Source organism: Bubalus kerabau, chromosome 11, assembly GCF_029407905.1.
Source record: "Bubalus kerabau isolate K-KA32 ecotype Philippines breed swamp buffalo chromosome 11, PCC_UOA_SB_1v2, whole genome shotgun sequence".
Taxonomy (NCBI): Eukaryota; Metazoa; Chordata; class Mammalia; order Artiodactyla; family Bovidae; genus Bubalus; species Bubalus kerabau.
This window is the reverse complement of record NC_073634.1, coordinates 7,528,973-7,552,318: the sequence shown is the minus strand read 5'-3', so window position 1 is coordinate 7,552,318 and position 23,346 is coordinate 7,528,973. Positions and strand designations below refer to the sequence as shown.

Here is a 23,346-nt window from a genome sequence, read left to right as displayed (position 1 = left end):
AAGCTTTATATGGAAATTCAAAGACCCTGAAATAACCAAAACAAATTTGAGAAATAAAAAGTTGAAGAACTTAACCACCATCTGCTTTCATGAATCACTATGAAACTACAATCAAGACAGGGAAGCAGTGGCGTGAGGATGGACACAGAGGTCAGCGGAAGAGAAGAGAAATACTAAGAACAAACATATGAACATGGTCATTTTTAACAAAGATTGCAAAGTAATTCAATGGGGGAAGAATAACCTCACAAGGGGTTTTTGAGGTGGATATACATTTTGAAAAAAGTGAACTTTGGATTCTACTTTATATCATGCAAAATTAAAATCATAAGTATCTAGCAACACTGGAAAAAAATTTTCATGAACTTGGGGTGGGAAAAGGTTACTTGTATAGAATACAAACAACAAATTATTTAAAAATTTCTCATAAATCAATTTTGCTAAAATTACAAATTTCTTCTCTTCAAAAAAACATCATTAAAGAAACGAAAAACTAAGTCTGACTCTAAGAACACATCCGCAACACACGCAACTGACAAAGGGCTTCTGTCGACAATATAAAGAACTCTTACAACTGCGTAGGACGACAATCTAATAAAAAACGAGCAAAGGAGTTTGAACAGATACTTGAGAAATCAAGGAAGTCTACAAAAAGATGTCTGATGCCATTAGTCATCATGGAAATGCAAATGGAAATGGTACACTTTGGCACTACACACTTTAATTAGAGTGGCAGCAGGCAGGGGTTAAGTGTTGGCAAGAATGTGCAGAAACAAACTCTTCCTAATTGCTGGTTAAAAAATGTAAAATGGTACCATTTCTTTGGGAAAATGTGTCATTTTCTCATAGGCTGAATATATACCTACCATATGACCCAGCAATTCTATTCCTAAATATTTACTACAAGTAAAGGAAAATAAATGTCTACACAAAGACTTGTGTAAAAATGTTCATAGCTGCTTCGCTAATAACCTAAAACTATAATCAATCCAAGAATCCTTCAAGAGATACATGGATGAAGTATGGTGAAGACATATTAACCAGATAATGAAATCTTACTGAACAATAAAAAGAACAATCTATGACCTATGTAGCAACATGGATAAAGAGGTCACACACTGTGTAGTTCCATTAATATGAAACTATAAAACAGACAAAGCTAGTCTATGATGGCAGAAAGAAAGCTGATATTTAGGGGTGTAGAAGGGGCACACTGACTTAAAAGAACATGAAGGGGAAAAAAACAAAAAGAACACGAGGGAACATTCTGGGAATATGGACATTAGGTCTATATTCTAAATGATGGTGGCTGTATGTGTGATTTTGTCCACATACACTGAACTGTACACTTAACAGGAGTGTATTTTCTTACATGAAAGTTATGTTAACCATAAAAAATAAGCACATTTTCACGACTTAATTTTTCAGAAGAGGAGCTTACCTTATTGAGGGCAACAATGAAGGGACATTTTTTAGATTTCAAAAGGTTGATAGATTCAATTGTCTGGGGCTCCAAACCATGCATAATATCAACAACTAAAATGGCAATGTCACAAAGAGAGCTTCCTCTGTTTCTCAGATTACTGTTGGAAAAGGACACATAAATAGAAATCTTAAATACTTTTACTCAAAGAAACTTAAAATGTTCATTTCTTTGTAAAACCCACACAGAAAGAACAAAATGAAGTACATGCATTAAATTCAGGTGGCATTAGCCCTTAACCTGCCAAATGCTTATCTGACAGTGAACTGACATCAGTTGCAAATGACTTAGTTCCAGAAATTCCTCCATTATTTCTGCCAGTTTTACTGACCAAGTTTTTTGCACTAAGGAACATGGTCAAGAGGCAACAGAATAAAACTCCACCTGTAACAGTTTCATAGGAGATAGACCAGGCATGTATTAGGATTTGCTCTTTCAAAGTGGAAAAGACTTCTCTCTACAAAAAACAAGTCCTCAAATAAAGTCCTACTAACAAGTCAGTGAGGCACAGGTGAGGGCTGGTAGTTACAGGGACCACAGATATCAAAATAGTACACAAAGATTAATGACTAGTCAGAAGTCCTCACTCACTGAACGTCGAGACTTAATGGCTTCAAGCAGTGTGCCTGCTGACAAAAGACACAAACCACTCTTACCTGAAAGACTCATGCCCCGGAGTGTCAATAATCAGCATTCCTGGAATTCGTACGTTCTCTCGATCAAACTAGAAAAAGTAGGAAAAGTGGAGAGCTGACTTAACAAAGAACCAAAACAACAAAAGCATCTTTACAAGACAATTATTCTGCCAGGAAAACTTCAAAATAACAGCACTTCCTTTTCCAAATGAACTGCTTTTATTAAAATAGTGAGTCAACCAGCAAAGCACAACAGTTAACATTTTTCATTAAAAGGCGTTCTGTAGAAAAAAATGAAATGAGAAAAATTCCCCTTGTTAAGTTAACTATGATGTAGTCTAAAACTGAACAGATTACTTGTAAGGGACAAATGACAGAGGATCTGACAGTGATTATCTATAAAAAGCTAACACAGAAGAAGAGGCTCTCAGTGTTTGGAAAACTTATCTGGTCAAATTTTAGAGCAATTCTAAACTCTGAAAAATATCCCAAAGTATGTTTTAAAAGAAAATTAACATATTAAAATATTAAAAGAATTAAGCTCATATCCTGCTTTATTCAAATGTCATTATAAAGACTTGATTTTCTGGACAAAAGTCCATGAACGAATGGAAAGAGCATTACACCTGAGTATTCATCCACTGGAAGGACTGATGCTGAAGCTGAAGCTCCAATGTTCTGGCCACCTGATGTGAAGAACTGACTCATTAGAAAAGACCCTGATGCTGAGAAAGATTAAAGGCAGGAGGAGAAGGGGACAACAGAGGCTGAGATGGTTGGATGATATCATCGACTTGATGGACATGAGTTTGAGCAAGCTCCAGGAGTTGGTGATGGACAGCAAAGCCTAGTGTGATACAGTCCACGGGGTCTCAAGCAGTCGGACATGACTAGGTGACTGAACTGAACTGAACTGAGATATGGACATCCTCTTTTAACCTGAACAGTAGCACTGGCCAACAAATCTCTCTCACGCATACACAGAGAACTTTTTTCACTTTGCTTATCTATACTTTTGTCAATCTTGATATGATTTTCCAAAATCTTATCTAGTGATCTAGGTCAAAATGATTCAAATGCAAAACATTTCAATTTTGCATTCTGGTGGTCTTAAATCAAAATCTGCCATAATTACTTTCAGTTCACTGTCTGGAATACAAACAATAAAAACCACCAGAATCAAATTTCATTTACAAATTCAGAAAACTGCAATTCAAGAAAACTATCCTAAAATAAAGATATTAAACTATATACTAAAGTGGAACACCATATAACTAGAAAATTGACCCAGAACAACCAATACCAAGATGCAAAAGACCACATAGCTTATAAGAGGATGAAAGCCAGCTTGTATTAAAACTTGAAAGGTGAAGCTTTATGTGAGAAGAAACTCCAACAACAGTCAATACACTTTAGGAGAGAAAAGGTGAACCAAGGATTTACATGCAGCCAACTGATTTTCCAGGATGAAAGTCAAAAAGTAACGCTTCAATATTCAAAGAACTCAAGGAATATTACTTCCATTACTCCTTTAGGAATCTACGAGAAAACAAGCTTCAAAAAACAACTTCCAACAAACAAAACAAAAGCTGGAGTGACACACTCACAGAGCCTTTCTAAACACAGAACTGAGACTGAAGAGAGACACCAGCATGTGACAATATGCTGTGTGTTACATCAGAGCACATGGATGTCACAAGACAAACAAGACTACTTGAACAGTATCAAAAACACTCAGAAGCCAATCACTCCTAGAAAGATGGAACTATCTTGGCATAGTAAAAATTGAAATGGATTAAAACACAGTATAAACAGGTTGAAATCCATGAGTTTATAATAATACAAAACCAAACCACTCTTTGTTTGAAAAGCTGGTACATAAAGGCGAAGGATCAGACCTTTCTCCCGCATTCCATCACTCTGAGACCAAACAGTAGATGAGGACTCTGCAGAAGTAATCGGATAACGGGACCGGAATATCAACATTTAGAGATGACTTTAAAAGCTAATCCTGGGTGGAAGAGGAGGACTCGGACTGAAAAGGGACACAAGGCTTCTAAAGAAACTGGCAAGGTTCTACCCAGAAGCTGAGTAACACAAACGGTGTTTGATTCACTAAGCTTTACATTAATCATATGTGATTTTCTCTCCTGTTATATTTAACAAAAATAAAAACTGAGTATTTCTAAAGTGAGAAAAAGGAGATAAAATCAAAAGAGCTGGGGAGGAAACAGAATGTTTAAACATGGGGATCCATGATAAAAGTATTAAAACAAGGAAATGGCATACTTTTAACACAGAAAAGCGACTGCCTCTTGGAGCAAGAAGAAAGGAGGACTCCTACCATATTTAATGCTTTGTGTCTTTAAAAAAGAGATCTGAAGGGCAACGTGGCGTTTGTTACTTATGAATGGTGAGCGTGTGGATCTGTGATACTATACTGTTCTTTTCTTCTGTATGTAAAATAATTTATAACAATTTTTGTCAGAGATTAAGACACACGAAATACAGTGCACTTACATTTTTAATCATCTTAGTTTGTTCATTAATAGCTTCAAGAGGGACATTGGTGGCACCAATTTGCTGTGTGATACCACCTGCTTCACCATCTTGTACATGTGTGTGACGCAGCTGGGATGAGAGAGTAGATTTCAAGTCAAATTTCAAAATGCATAAAGAAGCAAAAGCATTAATAAAACAACAGCTTACTTATTGTAAACAGAACTGCCCATGTGTGCTATAGTTTCTATTAGCTTTTCATAGGGTATCATTCACTTATTCAAAGAGTTATATATCAATGCACACAACATTTTCTTACCTTATCTAGAATTTTTGTCTTCCCTGTATCCACATGTCCAAGTACACAAATAACAGGAGCTCTTAGCTTCTCTGTATTTACATTTTTACTGTGTTCAAGTCGCCGTTTCTGGGAACAACAACAAAAACACACACACAAAACTAAATATTTCAGACTTTCACTACCATTTTCCTTTAAATTAGTTTGCCTTCGCAAGAGAATGCCACAACCTGCATACAAGTTGTTTGCTGATTTAACTACGTGTAATTGCATTTTACAATGTGAACTTTACCACCTTTGAGCAAGGAGACGCCTGTTTAGATTTCAGAGCAGCACTGCTAATTATGGATTAGAATGATGTAAAATATTTGCTCAAACTTTCTGAACACTTTTGTACGTGGTTAATTTAATGGAATATAATGAATATTTTGTTCACACTTACTATATAGTAAAACCTCTAACTTATGTTGTTGTTTTTCTGTTGTCTAGTTGCTAAATCATGTCCAACTCTTTATGACTCCGTGGACTGTAGCCCACCAGGCTCCTCTGTCCATGGGATTTTCCAGGCAAGAATACTGGAGTGGATAGCCATTTCCTTCTCCAGGGGATCTTCCCAAACCAGAGATCAAATCTATATCTCCTGCGGTGCAAGTGGATTCTTTACTGCTGACCCACCACGGAAGCCCTGTGGGGGGAAGTTTATATAAAAAGAAGTATACTCCAGCATTCAAAAAAATTTCACTTCAAATTGTTAAAAATCTTAAAGCAATATATTTCAAAACTGCATCCAGTGTACACATGTACATGGCTACTGCAAGCTCCAGCCTAAGACACCCAGATGGCACTCCCACCTTCCCAAGGTGAATCTAAGCATGAGAAGCCTTCTGACCCACAATGTGTTTACTCAAGCGTCTACTTCTAAACACTTCAGTTTCTGAGAACCAAACAAAAACACCAGGCGGCAGTTCCTCTTCAAAACGCCAGCCTTTCAGGTGAAGCTGGCGTGCGAATGAAGGAGGGCTTCCACAAAAGGCTGAAGTAATGCCATTTACAAAACTATTTTCCATCTAAAAACCATTTTTGTAAGAACACTCTCATTTCTAGCCTCAGACACTGAATCCTTCTATAGAAACTGTAATGAAAAAATATTTTGGAATGCCAAAAGAGAGATGCAATTTTACTAGCAAAGAGCAGTACACAACAGCTTCATAGTATTTATGACTCACACTTTCCCTGGTGGTCTAGTGATTAAGAATCCACCAGTCAATGCAGGGGACAAGGGTTCGATCCCTGGTCCAGAAGATTCCATGTGTTGTAGAGCAACTAAGACCATGCCCCACAACTACTGAGCTGGTGCTCTAGAGCCCACATGCCACAACTACTGAGCCCATGTACCCAGAGCCCCTGCTCCACAGCAAGAGAAGCCACTGCAAGGAGAAGCCTGTGCACTGCAGCCAGAGAGCAGCCCCTGCTTGCTACAACTAGAGAAACTTCGTGTGCAGCAAGAAGACCCAGCACAGCCAAAACTAATAAATAAAATCTTAAAAACAAAAGTATGACTCAAAAGCAAACATCATGAGCTTAGTTACAATCTATGAAGAATTACTGGAGTAAAAAAATTTCAATGTAGTGCAGCACATAAGATCAATCTATAAAAATCAACTGCATTTCTTTGTACTAACAATGGAAGATTAAATAGTGACTCCACTCACAAGAGCATCAAAAAAACAATATATGTGACAATAAATTTAACAAAAGAAAAATAAATCCTATACTCTGGAAACTACAAAACATTGCTGGATGAACTTTCAAAGGATCTAAATAAATGGAGAGATAGCTATTTCCACGGATTGGCAAATTCAGTATTAATAAGATGGTAATTCTCCCTAAAATTGATCTACAGATTCAATGCAGTCCCTATCAAAAGTGTGAGAAGACTTTGGCAAAAACTGATAAGCTGATTCTAAAATCTGTATGGAAAAGCAAGTGACCTAGGAAGTTGAAACAATCTAAAAAAGGAGGAACAATGTTGGAAGACTTACATTACCCAACTTCAAAACTTATCATAAAAACTATAGTAATCAAGAAAGTGTGGTACTGACATAAGAAAAGACGCACAGATGAATGAAACAGAACTGAAAGTCCAAAAGCAAACCCTCACACTTCTGCCACTTGATTTGTCAAAGATGAGAAGGCAACACAAAGAGGGGAAGGGTCGTCTTTTAAACCAACGGTGCTGGTTATCATTAAAAAAATAACCTAAATCCTTACACCCTACATAAAAATTATCTTAAAATAGATACAAGGAACAAAAAGTATAAATCTGTAAGAAGAAAATCACAGGACAAACTATTCATGATCGTGGTTTCAACAAAGATTTCTTCAATACAACACCAGAAGAATAATTTATGCTCTAGTAAAAGAAAAACTTAATAAATTAGATGTTACCAAACTTAAGATGTATGCATGTCAAAAATATACTGCTAAAAATGAAAAGAACTACTCTTACAACACAATAAAAAAAGACAAATTCCAAAATTTAAAAATGAACAAAAGTTTGAATAGATACTTCAACAATTAAGACTATAGGAATGGCCAAAAAGCATACAAAGAAATGATAAACATCGTGGAAATGCAAATTAAAACCATAGTTAGACACATTGCTTCACATCCCTCTAGAATGGTTATAATGGGAAAGCAGACAATAACAAGTATTTGGATATAGAGAAACTAGAACCCTCAAGTGATTAAAATCTTTAATTGTAGAGCCACTTTGAAAATGCAGTTTCTGAAAAAGCTAAACACGAATTTACTACGTGAGTTAGCAATTTCATTCTTCAGTTCAGTTCAGCTGCTCAGCTGTGTCTGACTCTTTGCGACCCCATAAATTGCAGTACGCCAGGCCTCCCTGTCCATCACTAACTCCTGGAGTCCACTCAAACTCATGTCCATCAAGTCGGTGACGCCATCCAGCCATCTCATCCTCTGTCGTCCCCTTCTCCTCCTGCCACCAATTCCTCTCACCATCAGGTCTTTTCCAATGGTCAACTCTTCGCATGAGGTGGCCAAGGTATTGGAGTTTCAGCTTCAGCATCAGTCCTTCCAATGAACACCCAGGACTGATCTCCTTTAGGATGGACTGGTTGGATCTCCTTGCAGTCCAAGGGACTCTCAAGAGTCTTCTCCAACACCACAGTTGAAAAGCATCAATTCTTCGGCGCTCAACTTTCTTCACAGTCCAACTCTCACATCCATACGTGACCACTGGAAACACCATAGCCTTGACTAGACAGACCTTTGCTGGCAAAGTAGTATCTCTGCTTTTTTTTTCCCTTTCTTTTTTTTTTAAAATTATTTTATTTTTTAACTTTACAATATTGTATTCGTTTTGCCATATATCAAAATGAATCCACCACAGGTATACAAGTGTTCCCCATCCTGAACCCTCCCCCCTCCTCCCTCCCCGTACCATCCCTCTGGGTCATCCCAGTGCACCAGCCCCAAGCATCCAGTATCGTGCATTGAACCTGGACTGGTGACTTGTTTCATACATGATATTATACATGTTTCAATGCCATTCTCCCAAATCATCCCACTCTCTCCCTCTCCCACAGAGTCCAAAAGACTGTTCTATACAACAGTGTCTCTTTTGCTGTCTCATATACAGGGTTATTGTTACCATCTTTCTAAATTCCATATATATGCGTTAGTATACTGTATTGGTGTTTTTCTTTCTGGCTTACTTCACCCTGTATAATAGGTTCCAGTTTCATCCACCTCATTAGAACTGATTCAAATGTATTCTTTTTAATGGCTGAGTAATATTCCATTGTGTATATGTACCACAGCTTTCTTATCCATTTGTCTGCTGGTGGACATCTAGGTTGCTTCCATGTCCTGGCTATTATAAACAGTGCTGCGTTGAACACTGGGGTACACATGTCTCTTTCAATTCTGGTTTCCTCAGTGTGTATGCCCAGTGGGATTGCTGGATCATAAGGCAGTTCTATTTCCAGTTTTTTAAGGAATCTCCACTGTTCTCCATAGTGGCTGTACTAGTTTGCATTCCCACCAATAGTGTAAGAGGGTTCCCTTTTCTCCACACCCTCTCCAGCATTTATTGCTTGTAGCATTTCTCCAAAGAAGACATACAGATAGCTAACAAACACATGAAAAGATGCTCAACATCACTCATTATCAGAGAAATGCTAATCAAAACCACTATGAGGTACCATTTCACACCAGTCAGAATGGCTGCGATCCAAAAGTCTACAAGTATCTTTGCTTTTTAATATGCTATCTAGGTTGGTCATAACTTTGCTTCCAAGGAGTAAGCGTCTTTTAATTTCATGGCTGCAATCACCATCTGCACTGATTTTGGAGCTCAAAAAAATTAAGTCTGACACTGTTTCCCCATCTATTTTCCCCTGAAGTGATGGGACCAGATGCCATGATCTTCGTTTTCTGAATGCTGAGCTTTAAGTCAACTTTTTCACTCTCCTCTTTCACTTTCATCAAGAGGCTCTTTAGTTCCTCTTCACTTTCTGCCATAAGGGTGGTGTCATCTGCATATCTGAGGTGATTGATATTTCTCCCGGCAATCTTGATTCCAGCTTGTGCTTCCTCCAGCCCAGCATTTCTCATGATCTACTCTGCATGTAAGTTCAATAAGCAGGGTGGTAATATACAGCCTTGACGAACTCCTTTTCCTATTTGGAACCAGTCTGTTGTTCCATGTCCAGTTCTAACTGTTGCTTCCTGACCTGCATACAGGTTTCTCAAGAGGCAGGTCAGGTGGTCTGGTATTCCCATCTCTTTCAGAATTTTCCACAGTGTATTGTGATCCACACAGTCAAAGGCTTTGGCATAGTCAATAAAGCAGAAATAGATGTTTTTCTGGAACTCTCCTGCTTTTTCCATGATCCAGCGGATGTTGGCAATTTGATCTCTGGTTCCTCTGCCTTTTCTAAAACCAGCTTTAACATCAGGAAGTTCACGGTTCACTTACTGCTGAAGCCTGGCTTGGAGAATTTTGAGCATTACTTTACTAGTGTGTGAGATGAGTGCAATTGTGCAGTAGTTTGAGCATTCTTTGGCATTGCCTTTCTTTGGGATTGGAATGAAAACTGACCTTTTCCAGTCCTGTGGCCACTGCTGAGTTTTCCAAATGTGCTGGCATATTGAGTGCAGCACTTTCACAGCATCATCTTTCAGGATTTGAAATAGCTCAACTGGAATTCCATCACCTCCACTAGCTTTGTTTGTAATGATGCTTCCTACGGCCCACTTGACTTCACATTCCAGGATGTCTGGCTCTAGGTGAGTGAACACACCATCGTGATTATCTGGGTCATGAAGCTCTTTTTTGTACAGTTCTTCTGTGTATTCTTGCCATCTCTTTTTAATATCTTCTGTTAGGTCCATACCATTTCTGTCCTTTATTGTGCCCATCTTTGTATGATTTGTTCCCTTGATATCTAATTTTCTTGAAGAGATCTCTAGTCTTTCCCCTTCTGTTGTTTTCCTCTATTTCTTTGCATTGATCGCTGAGGAAGGCTTTCTTACCTCTCCTTGCTATTCTTTGGAACTCTGCATTCAGATGCTTATATCTTTCCTTTTCTCCTTTGCTTTTCGCTTCTCTTCTTTTCACAGCTATTTGTAAGGCCTCCCCAGAAAGCCATTTTGCTTTTTTGCATTTCTTTTCCATGGGGATGGTCTTGATCCCTGTCTCCTGTACAATGTCACGAACCTCATTCCATAGCTCATCAGGCACTCTATCTATCAGATCTAGGCCCTCAAATCTATTTCTCACTTCCACTGTATAATCATAAGGGATTTTATTTAGGTCATACCTGAAGGAGAGCCAACCAGTCCATTCTGAAGGAGATCAGCCCTGGGATTTCTTTGAAGGAATGATGCTAAAGCTGAAACTCCAGTACTCTGGCCACCTCATGCAAAGAGTTGACTCATTGGAAAAGACTCTGATGCTGGGAGGGATTGGGGGCAGGAGGAGAAGGGGACGACAGAGGATGAGATGGCTGGATGGCATCACTGACTCGATGGACTTGAGTCTGAGTGAACTCCGGGAGTTGGTGATGGACAGGGAGGCCTGGCCTGCTGCAATTCATGGGGTCGCAGAGAGTCGGACACAACTGAGCGACTGAACTGAACTGAATCGTCTAGTGGTTTTCCCACTTTCACCAATTTAAGTCTGAATTTGGCAATAAGGAGTTCATGATCTGAGCCATAGTCAGCTCCTGGTCTTGTTTTTGCTGACTGTATAGAGCTTCTCCATCTTTGGCTGCAAAGAATATAATCAATCTGATTTCGGTGTTGACCATCTGGTGATGTCCATGTATAGAGTCTTCTCTTGTGTTGTTGGAAGACGGTGTTTATTATGACGAGTGCATTTTCTTGGCAAAACTCTTAGCCTTTGCCCTGCTTCATTCCGTATTCCAAGGCCAAATTTGCCTGTTACTCCAGGTGTTTCTTGACTTCCTACTTTCGTATTCCAGTCCTGTATAATGAAAAGGACACCTTTTCTGGGTGTTAGTTCTAAAAGGTCTTGTAGGTCTTCATAGAACCGTTCAAGTTCAGCTTCTTCAGCGTTACTGGTTGGGGCATAGATCTCGATTACTGTGATAATGAATGGTCTGCCTTGGAAACGAACAGAGATCATTCTGTCGTTTTTGAGATTGCATCCAAGTACTGCATTTCGGACTCTTTTGTTGACCGTGATGGCTACTCCATTTCTTCTAAGGGATTCCCACCCACAGTAGTAGATATAATGGTCATCTGAGTTAAATTCACCCATTCCAGTCCATTTTAGTTCTCTGATGCCTAGAATATTGATGTTCACTCTTGGCATCTCCTGTTTGACCACTTCCAATTTGCCTTGATTCGTGGACCTGATATTCCAGGTTCCTATGCAATATTCCTCTTTACAGCATCGGACCTTGCTTCTATCATCAGTCACATCCACAACTGGGTATTCGTATCTCACTCTTAGACATTGCCAAATTTCTAGGATTAAAAAAAATTCACTGCTAAAAATTGTTTTTATTCAAAAGTAACAAAAATATATCTCCATGCACAGACTCATATGAGACTGTTTTGTAACAGAAGTACAAATTACAAAAAGTGGAAACAATTCAAATGTTCTTTAACTGGTGAATGGACACAAATAAAATGTGGTATCTATATGTAAGGGACACTGCTGTCAGTTAAAAGGAACACAGTACTGACAGAGCAGCAACACAGATGAATAGGCTGAAGTGACAGAAGCCAGACACACAAGACCATGTAATATAAAGTTGCATTTATGATGAAGTTTCTGGAGAAGATGCTGTCCTGAGGCAGGAAACAGATGAGCAGCTGCTTGAGGGCAGGAATGGGTAATGACTGCAGATTGGCACAAGGATATTTCTGGGGTGATGAACATATTCCAAAAGTTGAGCTGTGGGAATGGCTGCACAACTCTAAATTTACAAAACGTCACTGAATTGTAAACTTAAAATGGGTCAATTTTACAGTATGAAATCACATCTCAACCAAGCCGTTTAAAAATTGCTGACCTAGGACTTCCCTGGTGGTCTAGTGGTTAAGAATCTGCCACACAGTGCAGGAGACACAGGTTCGATCCTGGGTCTGGGAAGATCCCACATGGCACAAAGCAACTAAGCCCACGAGCTGCAACTGATGAGCCCATGAACTGCAACGAAGCACAGCACAGCACAGAACTAGCCTGAGCACAGCAACGAAGACCCAGTGCAGCCAAAAAAATTTTTTTAAATTGTTGAGCTAAAGAGGACTACTGCATATTGTTAAAAGGAGGGGCCGGGGGTGGGGGGATGCAAACACTAAATTTATTACTTAATTTTTAATTATTTTTTTTTTAAATCATGGGGTTCATAACCAGATTCATTGCCAAAGGCAGTTCTTCTATCTCACTAGGGAGTGAGATAATAGGGAACTGTTACTTTCTGATTATATCCATTCTGTTCGTAAATCACCAAGCACAGTATACAATGTCTGGCTGAAGCAGGTGCTGTGGGAAGAAGCAGAGACACGAGCAGGAGAACGGAGGGGATTTAGAGGGTGATCAGAGATACTGCTCAACATCCTAAAATGAAGAGGACAGTCCCCCACAGCAGAGAATTCTTAGGCCCCAAAATGTCAATAGTGCTGAGGCTGAGAAACCCCAATTTACAGTAACAGACTTTGTTAGTCCTTTAGAAATTTGGAAAATGTATTCCTAACTAAACTTTACAGAAGGAAAAGGCAAATATTGACACAGAGGTATTCACAAACTAACTGAAAGCTAGAATTGCACATGAAAAAATTAAGGAAAGCTAAAAACAATTTTTAGTTTTAAAACAGTTTAGCCTCTTCAAAGAAAATTAGTTTTTAGTGTATTATTTATGCTAAGCTGACATAACTAGAGAAAACTTCCTCCTGAAGTCTAGTAGAAATAGTAGTAGAAGTCTACTGCATTAAGAAGGGAAAACAGTTAAGTGGCAGGGTATGTGAACTTGACTAAACGGAAGCCTCATTAACACAACTGATCTAAAGAACTAAAGGGACCACATGTGTCAGAATGACTAAACACACAAGGCAAACACTCAATTAGAGCGCATAAGCTCAGAATATCTCTATAAACCTATAAAAAAATCTCTCAAAGAGCACACTAAAATTTGGATTAAAAAAAGAAAAAACTGATAAAGCAGTCAGCATTCCATCTTAGCAAACAGTGAGGTCCTTGGGTTAGACCAGTGTCAAGGACCTATTATGTCTCAGCATCACAAAAAGTGAACAGATACCAATCCGAGACTGTTTTTTAAATTGCTCCTCAATAGAAGCCTTAATTGTAAAGTTCTAACAATCACAGAGGAAGGGGAAGGAAAGGAGTAGAGAAGAGGAAAAATGAGTACCTCAATCCTCCGTTTTGCTTTGTCATAAGCCCGTTCTTCTTTAGTTCGATCGTCATCAGAGTCATCCTCAGATTCTGAGCTCACGTCTTTGCTTGGCTTTTTATCCAATGTTTTCCCAGCGTCCTTCTCATCTGACACCTTTTCATCATCATCTTCACCTTCACTGCCTTCACTGTCTCCTTCTTCCTCCTCTTCGTCTTCACTCTCTTCTTCCTCCTCCTCCTCCTCTTCCTCCTCCTCCTCCTCTTCAGGGTTTTCTTTTACTTCTATATGCACCGTGTTTTCCTCTTTCAGGAAAAGACATTTTGAAATAAACCAAAGTTAAAAATGAGATTTCTATCAAGATAGAGACCTTAAAGGCAAAATAATACCGAAAGGGTACTAAATAAGGCAGTTTTACTATATAATTCAAAATTAATATTTTCATACATCATAAATGCAAAGTTTTGTCTACATACTACAGTAAAGACTGCCTTTTACAGTAAAAACTTAATGCATTAACCATTTATTAGCTTAAGTAGCTAATAAAAAAAGGAAAGCATCACTGGCCAGGATACACTGTCCCTGAGAGGACAGAAACCCAGGGTGGAGAGCACAATGCTTAGTACCTCCTCCCCCCGGGGTCATCTGCGGACCCTGGAGGAGGCAGCTGAAAGGCTATGCAGCGCTCTTAAAGGCCCCTCAGTGCTCAAGGGTCCAGGCACTGGGAGTTCAGGCCTACCAAGGATTTCAGGGGGGCAAGGTAGACGGACACTGGGTAGTGCCCTTACTGTGGGGTGAAATCCTGAAAAACTCTGGGGAAATAACAGGATAAACAGGAAGTAAACAGGATCTCCCCATTACTGGCAGATCACCTCCAGGTTCTCTAAATTCCAAACGGGGTGTAAGATGATTCTGTATTGCTAGTTCACTCAGACTCCTGGTAGATGTACATATAAATTCTCTCTACAGTAAGAAAACACCAACTTTGCCATCAAATTATTTCTACAGTTTCAAACAACTCAGGAGAAAATAAAAACAAACTGGGTTGAATCATAATAAAACTGATGAAAACAAAGACACATGGAAACTTTAGAGTGATACCTGACTTTTAAACAGAAACAATAAAAGCCAAGACAGGGGATTAGAATCATCAAAGCATTAATCAAATTATAACAAAGAATTTCTCATTTAGTATGTCACCTTCAAGAATGAAGATGAGGGATTCCCTGGTGGCTCAATGGTGAAGAATCCGCCTGCCAAAGCAGGAGACATGGGTTGGATCCCTGGTCGAGGAAGACCCACATGCTGCAGCAACCAAGCCTGTGTGCTACAACCATCAAGCCTGTGCTCTAAAGACCAGAAGCCCCAAGTACTGAAGCCCCCATGCCCTGGAGCCCATGTTCCGCAACAGAAGGCACCGCAATGAAAAGCCTGTGTACCACCAACTAGAGAGTTAGCCCCTACTTACCGCAACTAGAGAAAAGCCCACGTATCAATGAAAACCCAGCACAGCCAAAAATAAATAAATTTTTTTAAAAAAAGAATGAAGATGAGATAAAGATTTTTCAGAAAAGCAAATATGGACAGTCTCTGTAGCAGATTCATACTGAAGGGAATTCTAAAAGATACGCTTCAGGTTGGAAGAAATGACCCCAATAGAAGGTAAGAGATTGAGGAAGGAAAGAAGCACCACAAAAGCTCAGAATGTGAATAAACTTCAATGTATACCCATTGTTGTGTGTGTGTGTTTTAAAGCTTTTGGGGTTTAAAACAGAGAATTAAAGTAAATGAGAACAATGGTATATATAAACTGAGAACTGTTCAAATGTAATTTATGTATTCTATGGTCTTTATCTTGCTTGGAAAGAAGGTAACAGACATTGATAGTTCAGAAGTCCACGTTAAAACTATCTAGAGTAACCACCAAAAGTCAGAAGAAAAGTACAAAACGTCCAAGCTCATGAAAGGGCAAAAAAAGGAATTAAAAAAAAAAATCAAATAATCTAAAAGATAGTTAGAAAGGAGAGAAAAAGGAATAGAACAAATAAGAGTAAGATGATAAACAGAAGATCACTAAACTTCATTAACTGTATTACATTCTAGATGTAATGGGCTAAGTACTCCAGGTAAAATAAAAAGTAACAAAATAGATTTAAAAACCTCAACTATATGCTGTGTAAGGATATAGAAAGTGTAATACAGACAGAAAAATCAAGTAAATTAAAGCTGGTATACCTATATTAACATCAGATAAGGCAGACTTTAAGGAAAAAGACATTACTAGAAATAAGATATAAAACAGTCAATTCATCAGAAAGATGTAAGATTACATTCATTTAATAATACAGCACAAAAATACATAGAGCAAAAATTAAGATAACTCTCAGAGAAAAAGACAATCTATAAGCACAATGGGAGATTTAAGTATACCACTCTCAGCAAAAGAGAGAAAAGTACACCAGAAAAAAAAAACTCGGAAGCTGAATAAAATAATCAGCAACCTAAATACAGATAGCAAAGCACTCAACTAATGCAGAATATAAACTCTTTCCAGTCACATGAAACATGTAAAATAACCAACCATTTGTTGGGTTGTAAATTAAGTCAACACAGTTCAAAGGACAGAAACACGTGTTTTTCTGATCACAATGAAATAACAAAGATATGTAAAGTCCTCATTTTCATAAAATAAGAAATAAACTTCTAAATAAATTACAGGCTAAAATATCAAAATAGAAATTTAAAAATATCAATATATCAGAACTTAGAGAATTTGGCTAAAGCCAGGCTTAGAGAAAAATACATCATTTTAAAAAAGACTGAAAAAACAAACAGCCAAATATTCACTTCAAAAAGTTAGGAGAAAGCCAGCAAATAAAACCCTAAAAAAGAAGCCAGGAAGAAATGACCAGGAAAACCATTTTTTATTCACAATGATTAGGAGGAACTCTATTATCTTGTTTGTATATCTTTGTATTTATTCTAAGTTAAAGAGCTTTAATAATCTATTTTCATTTGTAAAAATCACCATTCTGGGAAAAAATGCATTCTAAATACTAGGCAACTATCTTACAAATCACTTTCTGAAAAACCATTTATTAATGAAATCAGGATCCACAGGAGGATTTAGGGATCATGGCAATGGAAAGAGCCAGACTGTCCTCTATCTCCAGGAATGCTCGTGCAGCTTTCACAATCAAGAGACTACTCCTTTAAACAGAGACACATCACCAATAGCCAATGGAGGTATCAGTGCAGGCTTCCAAGCTACTCACCTGTCTCTCTCTCCTCATCGCTAGCCATAGCTTCCCAGTCATCCAACCCAGCATCCTCTGTTTCTTCTTCCTCTTCTGTGGATGAAAGTTTTCATTAAGGACATAAAAATTATCAGAACTAAGATTGCTTTTAGAAAAAAAAATGTAGAAAACTATACTGACATTTAAAAAACGCTTTAGTTATAAAAAGAAGTATGTATATAATTTCATTCTTTGCAACTATTTTTCAACATACCTAGCAGATTAAATCCTTTACTGTCACTAAATGCTTCACAATTTCCTCATGTTTTGAATACAATATATTAAACTTAACCCAGATTTCATATCCGAGGTAAAATATTGCTGTTCAGTCGCTAAGTCATGTCCAAAATATTAGCAACTCATTGAAATACTCCTTTAGATCTTGAAAAGGGTACATGATGGCATTCAGTTCTTGAGGACAAATGGAATTTCACATATCTCTTCTTTTTGATCTTCAAACTATATACATAAGAATGTATTGTTTATTTAGCTTTAACCTCTTCAAATACATACAAATACTACTTCAATTACATGGTTGGAGGTACAAATCTGCACTTCCCTTCCAGCTGAAAGAACAGCACGTTGTGTTTACAACCCAAAAACGGCCAGAAAGGTATAATTTTGAATTTAAAGACTATAAACTCTCCTTATTAACAAAAATGACTCTCTTTTTACTTAAATCTAGTCAAGCAAAATTATTCTCAAATGAAAGGAAGATGAGGGTGGAACACGGGGTATTTGCTTCCCTGTCATAATTACTACTTGCCAACAAGCCTGGACACATTTTCCTGAGGAGGAGGAAATGAGTCAGAAACATGAACCCTAAACTCCTTCTAAATTAGTAACTCTTTCTACTGCTACAAATTACCACCAAAAGTAGTGAACTCCCATAAGTCTATCAACATGAATGTCTTTGATTTCAACAGGTTAAGCTGAGGCGAGCTGAGGAAAATGATCCTTTTTACACTGAGAATAGGAGGGGAAGAAAAAAAGGATCAGTAATACTGGGTTAACCACTAAACCATTCAGGTATGACCTAAATCAAATCCCTTATGATTATACAGTGGAAGTGAGAAATAGATTTGAGGGTCTAGATCTGATAGATAAGAGTGCCTGATGAGCTATGGAATGAGGTTCGTGACATTATACAGGAGACAGGGATCAAGACCATCCCCATGGAAAAGAAATGCAAAAAAGCAAAATGGCTGTCTGGGGAGGCCTTACAAATAGCTGTGAAAAGAAGAGAAGCGAAAAGCAAAGGAGAAAAGGAAAGATATAAACATCTGAATGCAGAGTTCCAAAGAATAGCAAGAGGAGATAAGAAAGCCTTCTTCAGCGATCAATGCAAAGAAATAGAGGAAAACAACAGAATGGGAAAGAAAATAAGAGATACCAAAGGAACATTTCATGCAAAGATGGGCTTGATAAAGGACAGAAATGGTATGGACTTAACAGAAGCAGAAGATATTAAGAAGAGATGGCAAGAATACACAGAAGAACTGTACAAAAAAGATCTTCACGACCCAGATAATCACGATGGTGTGATCACTCACCTAGAGCCAGACATCCTGGAATGTGAAGTCAAGTGGGCCTTAGAAAGCATCACTACGAACAAAGCTAGTGGAGGTGACAGACTTCCAGTTAAGCTAGTCCAAATCCTGAAAGATGATGCTGTGAAAGTGCTGCACTCAATATGCCAGCAAATTTGGAAAACTCAGCAGTGGCCACAGGACTGGAAAAGGTCAGTTTTCATTCCAATCCCAAAGAAAGGCAATGCCAAAGAATGCTCAAACTACCACACAGCTGCACTCATCTCACACGCTAGTAAAGTAATGCTCAAAATTCTCCAAGCCAGGCTTCAGCAATATGTGAACCGTGAACTTCCTGATGTTCAAGATGGTTTTAGAAAAGGCAGAGGAACCAGAGATCAAATTGCCAACATCCGCTGGATCATGGAAAAAGCAGGAGAGTTCCAGAAAAACATCTATTTCTGCTTTATTGACTATGCCAAAGCCTTTGACTGTGTGGATCACAATACACTGTGGAAAATTCTGAAAGAGATGGGAATACCAGACCACCTGACCTGCCTCTTGAGAAACCTGTATGCAGGTCAGGAAGCAACAGTTAGAACTGGACATGGAACAACAGACTGGTTCCAAATAGGAAAAGGAGTTCGTCAAGGCTGTATATTGTCACCCTGCTTATTTAACTTATATGCAGAGTACATCATGAGAACGCTGGACCGGAAGAAACACAAGCTGGAATCAAGATTGCCAGGAGAAATATCAATCACCTCAGATATGCAGATGACACCACCCTTATGGCAGAAAGTGAAGAGGAACTCAAAAGCCTCTTGATGAAGGTGAAAGTGGAGAGTGAAAAAGTTGGCTTAAAGCTCAACATTCAGAAAACGAAGATCATGGCATCTGGTCCCACCTCTTCATGGGAAATAGATGGAGAAACAGTGGACACAGTGTCAGACTTTATTTTTCTGGGCTCCAAAATGACTGCAGATGGTGACTGCAGCCATGAAATTAAAAGACGCTTAGTCCTTGGAAGGAAAGTTATGACCAACCTAGATAGCATATTCAAAAGCAGCGACATTACTTTACCAACAAAGGTTCCTTTAGTCAAGGCTATGGTTTTTCCTGTGGTCATGTATGGATGTGAGAGTTGGACTGTGAAGAAGGCTGAACGCCAAAGAATTGATGCTTTTGAACTGTGGTGTTGGAGAAGACTCTTGAGAGTCCCTTGGACTGCAGGAGATCCAACCAGTCCATTCTGAAGGAGATTAGCCCTGGGATTTCTTTGGAACGAATGATGCTAAAGCTGAAACTCCAGTACTCTGGCCGCCTCATGAGAAGAGTTGACTCATTGGAAAAGACTCTGATGCTGGGAGGGATTAGGGGCAAGAGGAGAAGGGGCAACAAAGGATGAGATGGCTGGATGGCATCACTGACTCGATGGATGTGAGTCTGAGTGAACTCCGGGAGTTGGTGATGGACAGGGAGGCCTGGCGTGCTGTGATTCATGGGGTCGCAAAGAGTCGGACACGACTGAGCGACTGATCTGATCTGATCTGAATACTGGGTTAGACAAAAGGTTCATTTGGGTTTTTCTGTAACATCTTAAGCCCTGAATGAATTTATTGGCCAACCCAGTATCTTTCACAAATGTGGGTCAATCTTCAAAAAAAAAAAAAAAAAAAACCACAAAACTTTTTGTTTTGTATTGGGGTACAGCCAATTAATGATGTTGTGATAGTTTCAGGAGGACAGCAAAAGAACTCAGCCATACATATACATGAATCCATTCTCCCCCAAACTCTCCTCAGTAAGGGTCAGTCTTAACATTCTCTAAAGCAACTCCTACTCCTATCTGTAAACACCGGAGATTCTCCTGATTTTACCCAACATACAATGTAGCCAGCCTCTGGCTCTCCTAGCAACACCTAGTTTCACGAATTAGAACAATGTTTAAAGAAAAAAAAAAAATCCAGAGATGTTCTCCAATCCCAAAATACACACACAGAATGAGTAAACTGAATCCTCTTACTAATTTAGTAAACAGAAGCTGACCTCTGAAGATTTTAAAGTGTCAATTCTTAAGATTCTTAGTAAAAAGCTCCAATCAAAAGTGCTCCCAATTTGCTTCCAAAGGATTTAAACAAAGAACTTTAGGTCTTTTTGGTACCACCTAAGAATCCTGACCCATAAATAAAAACATTAGAGAAAATCCAAATACCTCTAATCCTTTCTATAAAACACTTCCAACACCACTGTAAAGAACAACAGTGATTCAAGTCTCATCTCTACAATTTTTCCAGAGAAAATGAAACGATTTAAAGAAAGAACTACAAAGTAAGAAGGCCAATTCTGCCAGACATCTGGTTTCTCCAAACTAGTGACAACCAAGACAACTTAGGACACATGAACACTACTGGCCTGGTTCAACAGGAGGCGGTGTCTCTTCTTTTTCGGGTAGTCCTTGCTCCACAACTTCTGCAGCAGCACTTAATTCCACTGGTTCAGAAACTGATAAAAGGAACAGAAACCAACTTAACAATACTTTTCAGTGCATTTCCTGTTAGGATACTCTGTTAACTACTGAATAAACACCAGTAGTACAATCTAAATTCTTTAGTAAGTTTACAAAACATTTAATACCAGCTATGATTTTTTACAAACAGGAAACTAGTTTTTCTTTCCGACAAGACTAGAATATAAAATTACAGAAGGTTGAGAAGGAAACAGCAAAAAAAAGAAATGATAGTTATGCTTTTTCAGTCAATAACAGTTATTCATAGCATAGGACTCAGATTTTACAAACCGATATACTTTTCCCTTAACCTGTCATTTGAATCAGTGGAGAATGATATTAATATCATTAATAGTTGGTTTCAATATGCAATTGGTTGGTTTCAATATGCAATTCTGGTTAGACTTCTTTTTAAAAGATTTCTGTTTTTAAGGTTATAGGGGAAAAGGCAAGCAAAACTGTTTCTAAATCACAGGTTTTGTATGCAAACCTTTATTTTCCATCTGCTGTGGTGGTTTTTTCTTCTTTTTATCTTCATAAATTGGCCTCTTCTTTGGCAAAGAGTCTTTTGATGGCACTTCAACACCTGAGGGATAAAATTGGAAAATTTCAGTGTTTATACTACTTGCTTGACACCTAAGAAACACTATTTAAGAAGGTAACATTTTATTCACCTCAGAGATACATACCCTAAAATATAAAGAACTTTCATGGAAACCCTTCTTTTCAACATAAGGTATTTTAAACATGCATTAAAATTCCATCTTTTTGGTGTCTAGCTCTTTGACTTTTGACAAATGCTTGTAGTTACACAATTACCATCATAATGAAGATGCATAACAGTTCCATCACCCCAGGCTGCTCTGGGACGTTAAACCCTATTCACATCCTTAAGTCCCTGGCAACCACTGATCTGTTCTCCATCCCTTAAGATGGTCTCTTTCCAGAAAGTCACAGAAATAAAGCTTTACAGTCTGGCTATCATCATAATGGATCCGAATCATCCTCGTTACTATATGTATCAATACTTCGTTTCTTATGGTAAACAGTAATCCAGTGTATGGACGGACCACAGTCCGTTTATTCGATAGGCAGCTAAAGGACATTTGAGTTATTTCTAGTTTTTGACAGTATGAATAAAGCTGCTATCAACATTTGCATGCAGATTTTTGTGTGAACATTTCTCTGGGATACACATCATGCAGTGGATGGGACATTAAATACGTACAGCTGACCCTTGAAAAACATGTAGTTCTGGGCTGCCAACCCTCCATGTAGCTGAAAATCTGCATATAACCTATAGTCAGCCCTCTATATGCATGGTTTCCAAATTCTTGGATTCAACCAATAACAAATCGTGTACTGTAGCATTTATTATTGAAAAAAACCCTCACAAATCAAATCCATGTTGTTCAGAGGTCAACTGTATTTAAATGTGTGAGAAACTGCCAACTGTAGTGGCTTTGCAATTCTGCATTCCCACCAGCAGCGCATGAGAGTTCCAGCTGCTCTTGCCAGCATTTGGTAAAGACAAATGCTGGGGTTTTTTAAATTTACATATTCTAATAAATGTGTAGTGGTACCTCATAGTGGTCTTAATTTGAATTTTCCTAATGGTTTCCCTTGTAGCTCAGTCAGGAAAGAATCTGCCTGCAAAGCAGGAGACCAGGGTTTGATTCCTGGGTCGGGAAGATCCCATGGAAGGAAACGGCAACTGACCCCAGTACTCTTGCCTGGAGAATTCCATACACAGAGAAGCCTGGCAGGCTACAGCCCATGGGGTCTCAAGAGTCAGACACAACTGAGCAACTGAACCACCACCATGGTGTTGAGCATTCCTTCCACATGCTTACAGTATCTCAGTGAAGGGTCTCTTCAACCTTTTGCCCCTTTCCAAATAGGATTGTTTTTCTTGTTGAATTCTGAGTTATCTTTATATACACATAAACACAATTTTCAGATGTGTGATTTTTAGGTATTATCTTTGATATTCTCTCAATGGTGTCTTTTGAGTGGCAGAAGTTGTTAACTGGACTTCCTCAATTTTCTCATTTTTTTCCCTTTTATGGATTATGCTTTTGAAGTTGTACCTAAGCACTCCCTGCCTAGCACAAACTCATAAAGAGTTTCTATGTTTTCCTCTGAAAGTTCTTCACATTTAGATCTACAATCCATTACAAGTTAA

General features: G+C 38.4%; 1 protein-coding gene across 1 annotated transcript in view; it reads right to left on the bottom strand.

Moving 5' to 3' along the window:
* EIF5B (eukaryotic translation initiation factor 5B) overlaps window positions 1-23,346 on the bottom strand; it is a 76,123-nt gene that overhangs the window by 14,279 nt on the left and 38,498 nt on the right. Inside the window, exons 7-14 of the mRNA XM_055539438.1 lie at window positions 21,652-21,747; window positions 21,068-21,157; window positions 17,103-17,177; window positions 13,846-14,132; window positions 4,937-5,044; window positions 4,639-4,749; window positions 2,140-2,207; window positions 1,442-1,583 (exon numbers count right to left, since the gene is read on the bottom strand). Coding sequence (XP_055395413.1) covers window positions 1,442-1,583; window positions 2,140-2,207; window positions 4,639-4,749; window positions 4,937-5,044; window positions 13,846-14,132; window positions 17,103-17,177; window positions 21,068-21,157; window positions 21,652-21,747 — 977 coding nt within the window. The remainder of the gene's footprint in view (window positions 1-1,441; window positions 1,584-2,139; window positions 2,208-4,638; window positions 4,750-4,936; window positions 5,045-13,845; window positions 14,133-17,102; window positions 17,178-21,067; window positions 21,158-21,651; window positions 21,748-23,346) is intronic.